The sequence below is a fragment of the Loxodonta africana genome, chromosome 9 (assembly GCF_030014295.1).
Source record: "Loxodonta africana isolate mLoxAfr1 chromosome 9, mLoxAfr1.hap2, whole genome shotgun sequence".
NCBI classification, from domain to species: Eukaryota; Metazoa; Chordata; class Mammalia; order Proboscidea; family Elephantidae; genus Loxodonta; species Loxodonta africana.
The window spans coordinates 64494151-64506984 of record NC_087350.1 but is presented as its reverse complement, the minus strand read 5'-3'; the positions used below and the strand labels follow the sequence as shown (position 1 = coordinate 64506984).

At 43.3% G+C, this 12834-nt stretch overlaps 1 protein-coding gene across 1 annotated transcript in view; it reads left to right on the top strand.

Annotated features, from left to right (window-relative positions):
- SNX30 (sorting nexin family member 30) overlaps positions 1-12552 on the top strand; it is a 142223-nt gene extending 129671 nt beyond the window's left edge. The window contains exons 8-9 of the mRNA XM_003407800.4: positions 2285-2437; positions 6372-12552. Of these exons, the coding sequence (XP_003407848.1) occupies positions 2285-2437; positions 6372-6431 (213 nt within the window). The 3' untranslated portion in view covers positions 6432-12552. The remainder of the gene's footprint in view (positions 1-2284; positions 2438-6371) is intronic.
- The last annotated feature ends 282 nt before the right edge of the window (positions 12553-12834 follow it).

Sequence of the window (12834 nt, the reverse complement as noted above, 5' to 3'; positions counted from 1 at the left end):
TCAGAGCAAAATGAAAGCACTTTTAACACCTCATGTTATCATCTGGGTACGTTCATTTTCTTCTTCTCAAACTAGGCTGTAAGCTCCTAGAGATAAGATTTGTCTATTAAGACTTAAGCACTTTTGTATTCCTTAGTGCCAGGCATAGAGTGTTGTCAAAATGATAAGCTAAATATTTCCTAAATTGAGGCTCAAACAAAATCCAGCGCTGTCATTTTTGAGTCCTAATTTTTGTGGGTCAACCAGGTTTTCCCATCCCAGAACAGAGCCCAGGAATCTATCCTAGATAATTAAGAGCCCCTTTGAGTCAGGGAGTCCTGGTGGCACAGTGGTTAAGAGCTTAACTGCTAACCAAAAAGGTTGGCAGTTCAGATCCACCAGCCACGCCTTGGAAACCACATGGGGGCAGTTCTGCTCTGTTCTGTAGGGTCACTATGAGTCAGAATCAACCAGATGGCAACGGGTTTAGTGTTTTGGTTTGAATCAGAGACCCCAGCCTCACTCTTCTCATTGTGCCTCAGTGTGGTTCTGTCATCGGCCCTCCAATTAGCCCCCTCACAGCAGTAGTTTTGTTAACCAATCAGGAAGTTGCTAGGACCTTTTATCCAGATATTAAAATGAGCAATGGATAGGAGGGAGATACGGGAGCTGGGTTGTGCCTGTAGGAGGTGAGGCCATCTGTGACTCACTGGGTGTCCGTCGAGGCAGACTCACTGGGCACTTTCAGGGGAATGATTCTAGAGAGGCAGGGCACTCTTGTCTTTATTTCTGTTTTCCCTGAAGTGGCCAGTAGTAATGGGTGAACCAACAGAAGGCGGCAAAAGTGGTTTTAGTCGTGATATCAAAGGAAAATGTCAGTGTCTTTTTTTTTCTCCCCCTCTGTTCCAGAAGCTTAAGTGCTTTGAAGAAGGCTTCTTTTCCCATCTTAGAAAACAAAAAGTCCCACCCCTCCCCTCCACCTTTTTTTTAATGTTGCCCAGGGTACCTAGTTACATCTTTCTCTCCAAAACATCTTCATCTCCCATGCCAGGCTCACTGGAATCCCATTGCCTAAACTGCTTCACTTGTCCTCGCTCCCGTGTACTGCAGCCATCTCTGAATGTTCTGTGTGGTAGATGGCCAAGTATCATCAGCACTTCTGAAAGCCCTGAAGGCGTCTGGCTCCCTCAGGCTTGGCCTCATCATTATTGGTGTTTCTGGGTTGGCTCCTCACCTGTAAGGTTTGCGTACAAAACTTCCCTGGTTGGTGGAGATTGACCCATAGCTTGGAGACACATGGAGTCATAGGTCCCAGCACAAAAAACACGCAAGGACTCATTTGTTGTTGGGAAGCATTTGGCAAGTGGGCATTTGACCCAGCTTTGGGCATGCTGACCCCTTGGCCAACATTAGAGCCAATGGAGCATGTGTGTTAGGAGAGAAGCTGGCTTTGTTCTTTGGGGACCAGCGTAACCACGAGGCTGTCTCTGGCTGTGTGCGATGGATAAAACTCACTAAAGCAAGTGAAAAGTTGTGAAATCAAGTGACAGTTCCGTTTTGAAAAAGTCTTCTAAAACTCTTTAAGAAAAATGAAATAGTCTGCTATACTTTTTTCTTTGTATTTCAGATTTTTTGCCATGCATAAATTTTCTTGCCATTTCCCCAAGACTTATCTAATTTTCCATTTTTTATTATTTGCTATCTGGAGGTACATAAATAAATCTCCAGTTTATCTGTAATGTGTTAAGAGGAGGAAGCTGGCCAGTGGTCTTATTGCAGTTAACTTTCAGATTAATGAGGAGAGCCATTATCAAACTTCACAAGTGATAGAGTAGTTCATATTTCCACATGGAGGAGGAAAATCTACTTCTTCCCTAGTTCTAATATGGGACACAGGAGAGTAGCAGAGCAATATCAAATACTACTGTATATTTGCAAAGCCTATACAGACGTGTATCCTAAAAGGAACCAAAAACATATGACTCTTTGAATTACAGTGTTTCTTCTTCATGTTTGTGAACCAAGGTGTTTCTCCCAGGAATTTCTGTTGTGCTTAGATGGATGTGAAGATTTGAGCCAGGATGGTCCCTTTCAGAAGAACTCCTTCTTAGACCTGAAAATCCAAGGTTCTTCCTTCAAATAAATGCATACAGAGGATAAAGTGTGTTGATGGCATTTTCATGTGGTACTTTGGCCTTTTACAAATGTGTGAGCAGAGGAGCTCAAGGCATGAGATACCAGCTACACATATAAAGCACCCATATATGCCTCCCTCAAAGTACCTGTGTATGCTTCCCCTTTCCAGGTGCCAGCAGACGTTGAGAAATGTCAGGATCGGATGGAGTGTTTCAATGCTGACCTGAAAGCTGACATGGAGAGGTGGCAGAACAACAAGAGGCAGGACTTCCGCCAGCTGCTCATGGGAATGGCTGACAAGAACATCCAATATTATGAAAAGGTAACAAGTGAGCCCCACAAGACCACAGTCCTCTCATTAAGGAAGCACTTTTAATGGCCAGAGCCTTTTGTGAGAGCCCGTCTGAAACTCGAAAGCAGGGGCCCTCTCAGTCCCATCTCCTTCTCTTATTTTATCTGTTTCATCTTTGTTCCCCCAGCACGCTCTTGCTCAGCTGTGCTAGACATAGTGCTGAGTCTGGAAGCAGAGTTACCCCCGCAGCCCCCACTCACTTGGGTTTCACTTGCACGTGCTCCTGAGAACAGTAGCACTTTTATCTTCCGTGATCTTTGATCCCAGCAGCTAGCTGCTTCGCAGGGTCAGTCATACCTTCATTGCAGGGATGCTGCCAGTGAATGGAGGCTTCAGGGTTACTTTAAGCTCTCTTGGGTTCTATGAACAGGAGTTCTTAACTTCCATTGTATCATGGACCCCTTTGGTTGAAGCCTGTAGACCCCTTATCAGAATACCAAAAACCATGCCAGTTGCCATCAAGTCAGCTCAAACTCATGGCAACCCCATGTATGTCAGAGTAGAGCTGTGCTCCTCGGGTTTTCAATGGCTGATTTTTTTGGAAGTAGTTCACCAGTCCTTTATTCCAAGGTACCTGTTGCTCGAACCTCTAGCCTTTTAGTTAGCAGCTGAGTGTATTAACTTGGTACCACCTGGGGACTCTCCTTACCAGAATACTGATTTTTAAATGTCTAAAATAAAGGTATATGGGATTACAAAAGAAAGTGATTCTATTAAAAACAGCTTTACTCATGATCACCTTTAACTATAGCCCTCAGATTAAGCACCCCAACACACACACTTGTACATGGATATCTTTCATCAAACTCCAACTTAGTCTTTTCAATCAAAGTTTACTTCTAATATATCCAATTCTAGATCATTTCTGCTAATGAATCCTGGTATTTCTTAAAAACTTAAAGTTATAGGTGAGGACTAGACCAATCACAGTTCTACAAGTAACATAGATTTGAAATCAAGCTATTGGAAACACACAGCCTCCTAGCATAGTGAACAAGTGTTGACTAACTGCTCCCACCACATCTCTAAAACAGGTCCTCATTCCAAGCTAGAAGAATCTATCTCTGAAAGCTCTGATGGTTCTGACCGCTGTCCATTTTTTCTAGTTCATTTGGTGGGGGGTAGGGTAAGGAAATAGTCAATGGGATAGCCATGACTTACCAGATCTTGGGGAAGGACTGTGTTAGAGGGAAAAACGAAAGATGGCATAACCCTTACTCAGCACAGTTTTGATGGAGCTCCTGCTGTGTATCTGGGATGAAACCAGGCTGGATTTTTCGTATGTCACCTCATTAAACTTAACCCTCACCACAACACCATCAAATGGGCTTTATGATTCTCAATTTAAAGCTGAAGAAATGGAGGCTCAGGAAGATTTGAAAACTCTGCCCAAGGTCACACAGCTCATGAGTGACTGAATTGGGATTGAAACTCGGGTCTGCCACATCCACACACCTGAATGGTTGCTGCTTCCCTACACTGTCATTGTGGAGTACGGGGTCACACAGCCTTGGGAACAGTCCTGGTTCCTCTCCTGACAGTGCCCTTAGGCAAGGTGCCTCTCTGCACCTCTGTTTCCTCATCTGTAAAATGAGAGTGCTCCTTCTCCACTGTGCAGTTGTGAAGAAGCCATGAAATAATGCATGTGTGAGTACCTGGAGCATACCTGGCACACAGTAGGAACTCTGTAAGTGTTACTTCCTTCTCTGACCACTTCCCCTTCCCTCCATTGTTCAGTGGCCTTCCCGCAGCTCCAAAGCTGATTCCATCAGATGTCTCCATCGCTCCTCTTGGTGATTAATTCCCGCAGTCCTAAGGCCATGTTCCGAGGACTTGAACCTAGGACTTATGTTCGTGCTTGATAGCCTTCCCACTATGCCACAAACAGGGTCATGGTCTTGGGGCCTAGTCTTGGCTCCCACATTCATTTAGCAAATACTTCTTGTGTATTTACTGCATGTGAGTTACTGGGTAACCAAAAAAAAAAAACCCAATGCTGTCGAGTCAATTCTGACTTAAGTGCTACGGCTGCTAACCAAAAGGTTGGCAGTTTGAATCTGCCAGGCGCTCCTTGGAAACTCTATGGGGCAGCTCTACTCTGTCCTATAGGGTCGCTGTGAGTCATGAGTTACTGGGTATACATTGATAAACAAAATAGCAGGACCCATGCCCTTATGGAACCTTCAGTCTAGTGGAGGGCACACATTAATCAAAGAATCCCACAACTTCACAGTGAGATAAGTGCTGTGAAGGAAAAGAACAGGAAACTGGGCAAAAATGTTGTTGTTGTTAGTTACCATAGAGTCAATTCCAACTCATGGGGACCCCATTTGTGTCAGAATAGAACTGCTGCATGGGGTGTTCAAGGCTCTGACCTTTCAGAACCAGATCACAGAGCTGTCTTCTGAGGCACCTCTGGGTGGGTTCGAACTACCAACCTTTTGGCTAGTAGTTGAGTGGTTACCATTTGTGCCACTTAGAACTCCTTAGAAGAGAATAATAGGGGTAAAATTCAGATTAGGGTAGAAGGGAACAGGTGGAGTGGGCAGGAAAAGCCCATGTGAGGAAATAATATTTAGTCTGAGTTTCAGAGACAAAAATTTGGGAAACAAATATTCCAGGCAAAGGAAATGACATATGTGAGGGCCCTGAGGTAAGAAAGAGCTTGATACATTTGGGGACTGAAAAGAAAGCCTACGTGGCCTTGCTTCCTTGTTGCTGATGTAGAAGGACCTTTCCAGATCCAAGATGGCAGCCTAGGGAAAGAGTGGGACTTGGAATGCTGCAGACCCCATACTGGGTCCCTCACTGAAAGCAAGCTCCTTGAGGCTCCCTGGGCTTCCTTATATAGAGCAGGGTTTCAAGTCTAGATGCTTCTCCAAGCTTAGTCACCAAGGAAGGAAGCAGGGAGTGATTTCACCACTCCCTTTTCTGACTTTACCGTAGAATACCAGTCTTTCCGCCTCCTCAGGACTCCTCCCCAAATGACTCAGTACAAAGTCCTCCTTCATCCCTGGACTTCTCTTCTAAGAAAGGCCTAGTGAGGTTCTCTTGTTCTTCCCTTTATGAGAGAGCACTCAAAGGGAGGGTATTTTCTGCCAAGCAAGGGGCTTTTGGAGAAGAATGCAGAACTCTGTCTTTTACAACACCTGGAATGAATGCAGATCAGTATAGTAGAAATAATATCAATTTTGGAATAATGAGCTGTGCCACTTACTGTGTGTCTTGGGCAATTTACTTAACCTCTCTGAATCTCCTTTTCCCTCTCTATTAAATGGGGGTGTATAATAAATAATAATAATTCCATCTCCTAGTGTTGTAAGGACTCGTGATAATGAATGTAGAATACCTAGAAGTGTTTGGGACATAGTAAAAGTCAATAAATATTGGGCCCCTTTCCCCAGTCTCCCTTTTGGGAGATCCAGAAGTAGCCCAGACAGGCAAATCTGAGGTTGGTGTAAAGTCAGGTGGCTGGCCCATTCCAATTATGATTTACATTCTTACACAAGCACTACCCATACTTGGTTTAGAGCCACTATCCAGGCTGAGAATCTATGCGGGCTAATCCAGGGCTTTTCTGCCTGCTCTCTTTTCTGCTTTTTGAAGGGAAAGAATTCCTTCTAATGGATACCTTTCCACTCACTGGATACGAAGGCGCTTTATGGACTAACATGAATACATTTAAGCCTTGCATTTACATTTAAGAGGTAGGGGTGATGCGTTCAAAACAAACACCTGTTACCTCCCCTGTTTATAATAGTTATAGATAATGCATGTAGGCATCTTTAGAAAAAGGTGACCCAGCAAGACTGGTAATGAGATTATAGATCAGAGCAGAGTTAAGAAGCCGACCCCCAAATCTGAAACTTGATGCTGATACTGTGTGTGTGTGTTGTCATTTCAGTGCCTCACTGCGTGGGAGTCGATTATTCCACTTCTGCAGGAGAAACAAGAGGCTAAATAAGTTCCTTCTTGGGACAGAGACTCTTCTGTCTACGCAGGGCCTGGCTGCCCGTACCGGAACACCCCTACAGTGCCAGAGAGGTGGCATTGGGAAAACAACCACAGAAATCTCTCTCCTGTGTGCATTTCATCCCTTTTCCGCCCTTGTCCCACAGCTGTTTTTAATTAGTATTTATTCCTTACTGAAGTCTCTGAGGCTACAGTCATCTCAGCAAAAGCAGCATACCTCCATGTTATGAAGGAACCTATTAAATGGAACACTAAGAAGATTTGAAACTGAGGGACAGGACAACCCTCAGCTGACATTCTGACATCTCATTACAGTTTTCTTTTGGGACAGCTGAGTTGCCATTGTAGGAGAAGATCCAGATCCTGTTTTTCAAGGACGTGAGGGAAGCATGAATACAGGGCAAGCTGTTGCTTCCCAGGGGTACACGATGGCTCTGGAATTGGCCTCAGTGGGCACTGACTTGTCTCAGCCTAGAAGGAGGTATTGGCACCTCCATGGAAAGTCCTTATTGTACAGTGGCCTGTCGCCGTGAGTGTGGCCTGCTACCTGCTTATGATGGGTGGCACTTGTTTATTGTTTCCGGTTCATGACTTAAATCAGCCCAGTGTCTGTATGTGTCCACGCTTGAGCAAGCAAACCAGCATCCTTATCCTTATGTGACACATCGGATAGCTTAGGGGACAGCTCCCTGAACTTGTTTCTGACACTAGAATGCAGTAGATCGGAAACTGTCTTTATGTAAAATGGAAAAAAAAAAGGTGCATCTTTTTCTGTGAAGTCCTTAAATGTTTTGCTTGTTAAATGTCATCAGAGCAGGGTTTAGACCTGTTAGGGGGTGTCTGTTGTCTTGAAGTCAGAGTAGTTCCCCGATCATTGATATTAGTAGATATTCCAAGCCACCACCAGTGTCTACTTTGTGCAGTTTGCCTTTATCTCACCCAAAATACCTACTTTAATATTTCCCACTATGTCCACTGAATGGGCAAGTTTTTGGTGAGAGACTGGGATGTTGTATTGTTATGACACAGTCTAAATTGTAAACTAAATGTGAATGTTGTTCATGAAGTGCTTTAACCCTTAATATTTCCTAGTCAGGAAGAAAAGTCAGTACCTGGACAAGTCTCTAAGATGACATGTATAACAGGGAACTCTTTGCTTCTAGCTCGGCTAAAATCTCCTCAATTTGCAGCCAAATTCCTGGAGACTCCTGGTTGTGTCTAAAGTTTTCACTTCAAACTATTACCAGGTTGACTTTTCAAATCAACATAAAACAAACAGACAAAAAGGTCCTATCTTCCAACTCTTTTTTTTTTTTTTTTCTCCTGAAAGGAAGCTCCGTATGTCATGTTTGTTCTATTTCATCTGTGGCTCATCCCTAGAAAAATTATAAATCTGAGCCTCAGATAAACGGTAATATTCTTTTTTTCCTAAATGAAACAGCTGTGCTGAGATGCTGCTTCATACACAAGGTGATGTGCACATACCGGTCAACACGCAGCGTGTTGAAGTCGCTCGATTCCCCTTCTGACTGCAGAGTTGACCTTGTATCAGCCACACTGGGATGCTGTTGGGGCAGCAGTTGGACGACCCAGAACACTTTGGTTCTGCTTCATCATGTTTGAGAAGTCCCAGTTGAAATGATAAATTTCATATCTCTTGGTACTTGCCTGTGCTGTTAGACCTCATTCATGCCATCCTAAAATCCTCTGATGTGAATTTGCAGTTTGGCACACTTAGAAATGATTCACTGGAACAATTCATCTACCCCTAGTGGTGATTCGGTGTTTCATTCTACCTCTAAACCCATCCTGTTGATGTGGATATGGGTGTCCGGGTCAGCCTGACAGTTTGCTGGTAGAATCATTGTGCATGATCTATTGAGGATTGGCAGAAGACACCAGACCGGCCCAGCAGCAAATGCTCACCTTTGGAGATGTCTGAAGCTTTGCCTTGTGGAATGTGTGCTTTAAAAATGTTGTCCAGTGTAATGAACACTTAGAAAGAATTCTGGAAAGACTAAAAACTAGAATCTGACTACCTTCTAGTTGCCAAAGCCCAGGAACATTTCTATGTAATGGTTACTTGGGAAAGAAGGCAGCCCTTCCAAAAAAAAAAAAAAATCATCTAGTTCCTCGCTGGGAGGAGTTGTGGGGGAGGCAGTGGGGTACACAGCCACGCCTCTCTCATTATTTGAGGCAGAGAACTGAAGGGACTCAAGCACCTTGGGGTTTTGTCTTCTGTTTGTTTGGGGCCCCGTGTGGTATTCTTGTGCTTTGAGACAGAGAAGGAGCTGAAACAAGGCAAACCTGTTGTCCCCCAGGTATGCCATTGACACCAGAGCTGTGAAATCTAGAGCATGTTACTGACTTCCTTGGAGAAATGGTCTTTCCAGAGAAGGGACACTTGTCCCTTTCTTCAGGCTGGCCTCAGTGAGGTGAGGAGGCTAGCCCTAAAGGAAGGGGACAGTAGACAGGGAAGGAGGCTTTCCAGCTCTTTGCACCCCCACAGCTCTCTTGGGCCCCTGAGGGTCAGCAGTCCTAAGTATTCGCCTCTTCATCTTGGTCAGCACAAACAAATATGATTCCTTTTATGAAGTGTAACGCGGAGACGTCTGTGCCAAAGACTGCCTTGTGGAGTTTTTTTACCCCATCCTTAGCTCCACAAAGTCGTGGTCCTGAGATCACCAACTCCTCTCTTATATTTATTTTCCAGGAGTTTTGTGCTTGAGCGCAGACAGACAGACAGGTTTTTGAGACTTGAGGAGATTGCTGAGGAGTGGAATATTGCCACTGGCAACTGCACTGGGTCTGGGAAGTGAAAGGTTTCATTCACCACAGATTAAAAATCCAGGCGAAGGCAGAAGAGGGAATTTCTGGAAACAGAGCAGGTTTTAAAGATGCAAGTGATGTTTAAGAGAGGGATTTGTAGCAGTTACGAAGGACTCTGCTGTTCCTTGTCAATGTGGTGGGTCTATAAGAAGATTCTAGGTTACTGTGCCCAAAGCAAGGAACCACTGCATCTAAATGAGGAGGGAACGTACTACACAGCCAGGTTTGGGGTTGGGTTTATCCTTTAATAAGGCATTAATAACGATCCCAGGTAACTTAGGTAAGTGCGATTATGGAGGTGATTGTCTCAGTATCTCACCATGCTGCTTGTGGAACTCACCAGGCACCTTTCCTTAGCTGAAAACAAAAAAACAGCATAACTCTGGGCACCGTGGTGAATGTATGACAAGTTTGCTTTCATGCCAGATTTCAGCCACACCCAGAGTGTATTCTAGATGTTGAACTGAATGTGTTGCAGCATTTTCTTAGTTGCCACTCCAGATGAGGAAATGACGTGCACACCGGCTGCTCATTTCCTGTGAGGCTACCTCTTGTGATCGGACAATAGGAAGCTTCCTTAGAGGAGGGCATGATGGCCATATGGCAGTCTGCAAGGGGAGTTTCTAGCCTGGAAAGGTCCTGGCCCAAGGAACACCCAGAGCTTGTGTGACTTGTTCCTGCCATTGATGGCATTGAAATCACAGGCGCCTGGCTCTGTTCTGATGCGGATCATTGGATTGCAGAATAGTCATTCTCATGCACTCCGTTCTGAGCTGGTGAGAGAGGAAGGAGGGTGAGGTCAAGAGCAACCTCCTAGGCCTGTGTTGGCCCCAACTGCTTGGGGTTTGGAATTTTTAGGGTAGTACAAGAGCATTTTTTTTTTACAAGAGCATACTTTGGTTAGATAGGGTTGCTGGCTGCCCTAAAAGGCGCATCCTCTCAGAAGATGGGCTGCTTGTAGTCAGGGCAGGGCACAGCACACCAACCCCAGACCCTGCCTTCCCAGACACCTACTTAAGAGCCTGTGGAAACTGCGTAATATAATTATACGCTGGAGTGAAATTGTTGTGGCTGTCCTCATTTACAAAATTATGTTGGGAATTGGAGTTGGCCTCCTTGTTTTCAAAAGTCTTTAAGATAATAACAGATTGGACGTGCCCCCTCACTTACCTTTTCTCTCTTCAGATGGCAGGTGGCATTTACCAGTAAATCTGAGGAAAATGTCATTGCCTGGGCCAAATTTAAGAATTGAGCCGGATGTGTTAGAGTTGTTCTCTTTCTTGTGGTTTTTTAATTCAGTGAGTAAACTAGGAGCCTGATTTCTTACCAACCCACCCAACAGATTGTCACCATTTGTTTTGCTTTTGCTGGTCCTCCCCAGAGTTGCACACAGCGTACAGGGACTGTCTGCATTAGAACTGGGAAGGGAGTCATTTGGGGGGTGGGTTGACTGTTCTTTCGTAATCATATGTGTTTGAAACGCACTCTGGGTAAGACTGTCTACCCCTTTCTTATGTCGTGGGAGAACCTGTAATCCTGGTAGTCTTACTACAGTAGATGGTCTGTAAATAAGTGCTTTGACAGAAGAACTTTAGCAAACCAATGAGATATTTGTCTCATATATAAACATTCTTGTATTTACCACTTGAAAATCAGCAAATCCAGAATTGTAAAAATGCCACAGACTGTTAAAAGTCGAACTCTACTTTTTGAGAAATTTGTCAACATCTACTAATATGCCTTATTCTTCAACTAGTAGTTTTTAAATTCTGGGTAGAGTTTTGGAAATTTAATCAGTTGTTCAACTTAAATACTATAGATACAGCCAGTCCTAAGTCCTGTTAAGAAACAAGGTTCATAACTAGGGCTGCCTTTTTGGAGGACAAAGCTAAGTATTCCTATTGCCAAATGATATTTTTTTGATAATGTGAGGAAACACAGGGACCACAAAACCTCTTTTTGTTTTAAAGTATGTAAAGACTAACTTAATGCCTTTTTGGCACACTTTTAAGTGTAGAGGATACGGTATTAGCAACAGCAAATCATATAGATACAAAGAAATCTATAGATTTACGGAACAACTTTTTAAGACTCAGCTAGGGGAAGGGGGGACACCCAAAGCAGTATGCTTTGGATAGGAATGCTCCCTAGGTGGAAATGCCAAAAATATAAAACATATGGACTCATATAATGTAGTCCACTTCGGCAGAGCTTTTCCTACTAAAACCAGTGATGGATATTGCACATGCGCCTCTCCCAGCAACACCAGCCACCCTGTCACCAGGTGATCCCTGGCTGTCTGTGGACTATGTCAGAGCAGGTAATACCTCTCAGCACCCATGTTTGACAGGCTTGTTCATAGTCTCAGACCAGCCCTTCAGTCAGCAAATGATACAGAGAGAGAGGGAGGGAAAAAGAATCTCTTTTCCTCAGTTTGGAAACGGGGAGAGAGGAAAGTAGATTGCAAACAAAAATGTGAGTCAGTGCGTAAAGCAATGCTTGTGTTACCGTCAGCTGGGCCTCCATCAAGTAACAAACCAGCATCTCAACCATCAGCACTGGCCTCGCAAGACACCCTCGAGGTTTTGGCCTCGTCCATTGTACTTCTGCGTGCCTGTTCCCTCGGTCTCTTGTGAGTGGGGAACGCGTTGAAGGATGATGTAGATCTGATAAATTCCCATGAAGAAAACTGCCAGCAAACTTTCTAACTTGTATTTTAACTGTCAAAGAAGAGAAAAACTTGTGCTTAGGCCTAATCCAAATTATGGACTGTATTTCTTATTTTTTAAAAAATCATCCTTTATGTTTAAAATTTAAAAAGAAAAAACCTTCCGAGGTATCTATAAAGTCCTCCGTGTAAGTGTGTTCTTGCTTATACATGCTGCCATTAAGCCAAAACAAAAGCTGTGAAAACAAAAACGTGCTTGAGAGAGTGTGTGTAGATGAGAAAGTGATTAATTTGCGAAGTCTTTGTTTCATGAAGGTACCAAACTTTAAAAAAGAATGTCACCTTTTTCTTTTATTATGAAACCCAGAGACTGTAAAAAAAAAAAAATGTTTTTGTTGAATTTTTGATGCTGGCACAAGGTTTTGTCCACTTTTTTTTTTTTCATGTATCTGTGTATTAAAAAAATCTGTTTACTATGGGATTAGTATTACACTTTGAGGTAAGAAAAAAAAAGGTTTGTATTGCTTGATAAACTATTAGCTTATAAATTTTAAAGAGTTTCTTTACCTCAATTAACTTAAATGGACCAATAAACCTATAAAAGATGCTTTCTTTATCTTGAGTCATGTTCTCATTTGTATCTCTCAGTAAAAATATGCTTGCCTTTTTTTTTTTTTTTTTCTCCCTGTTATCGTCTCTAAAGAGAAAGCAGTTTGCAGGAATCAGGATATACAGAGCAACAGGAGAAAATATAATTAAATGTAAGAAATTGTTTTATTGTGGTGAAATATATGTAACAAAACATTTCAACCATTGTTGCATGTAATTCAGTGACGTTCATTACATTCCCCATGTTTTGTGACAATCACTATTACTCATTTCCAAATTTATAATTGAA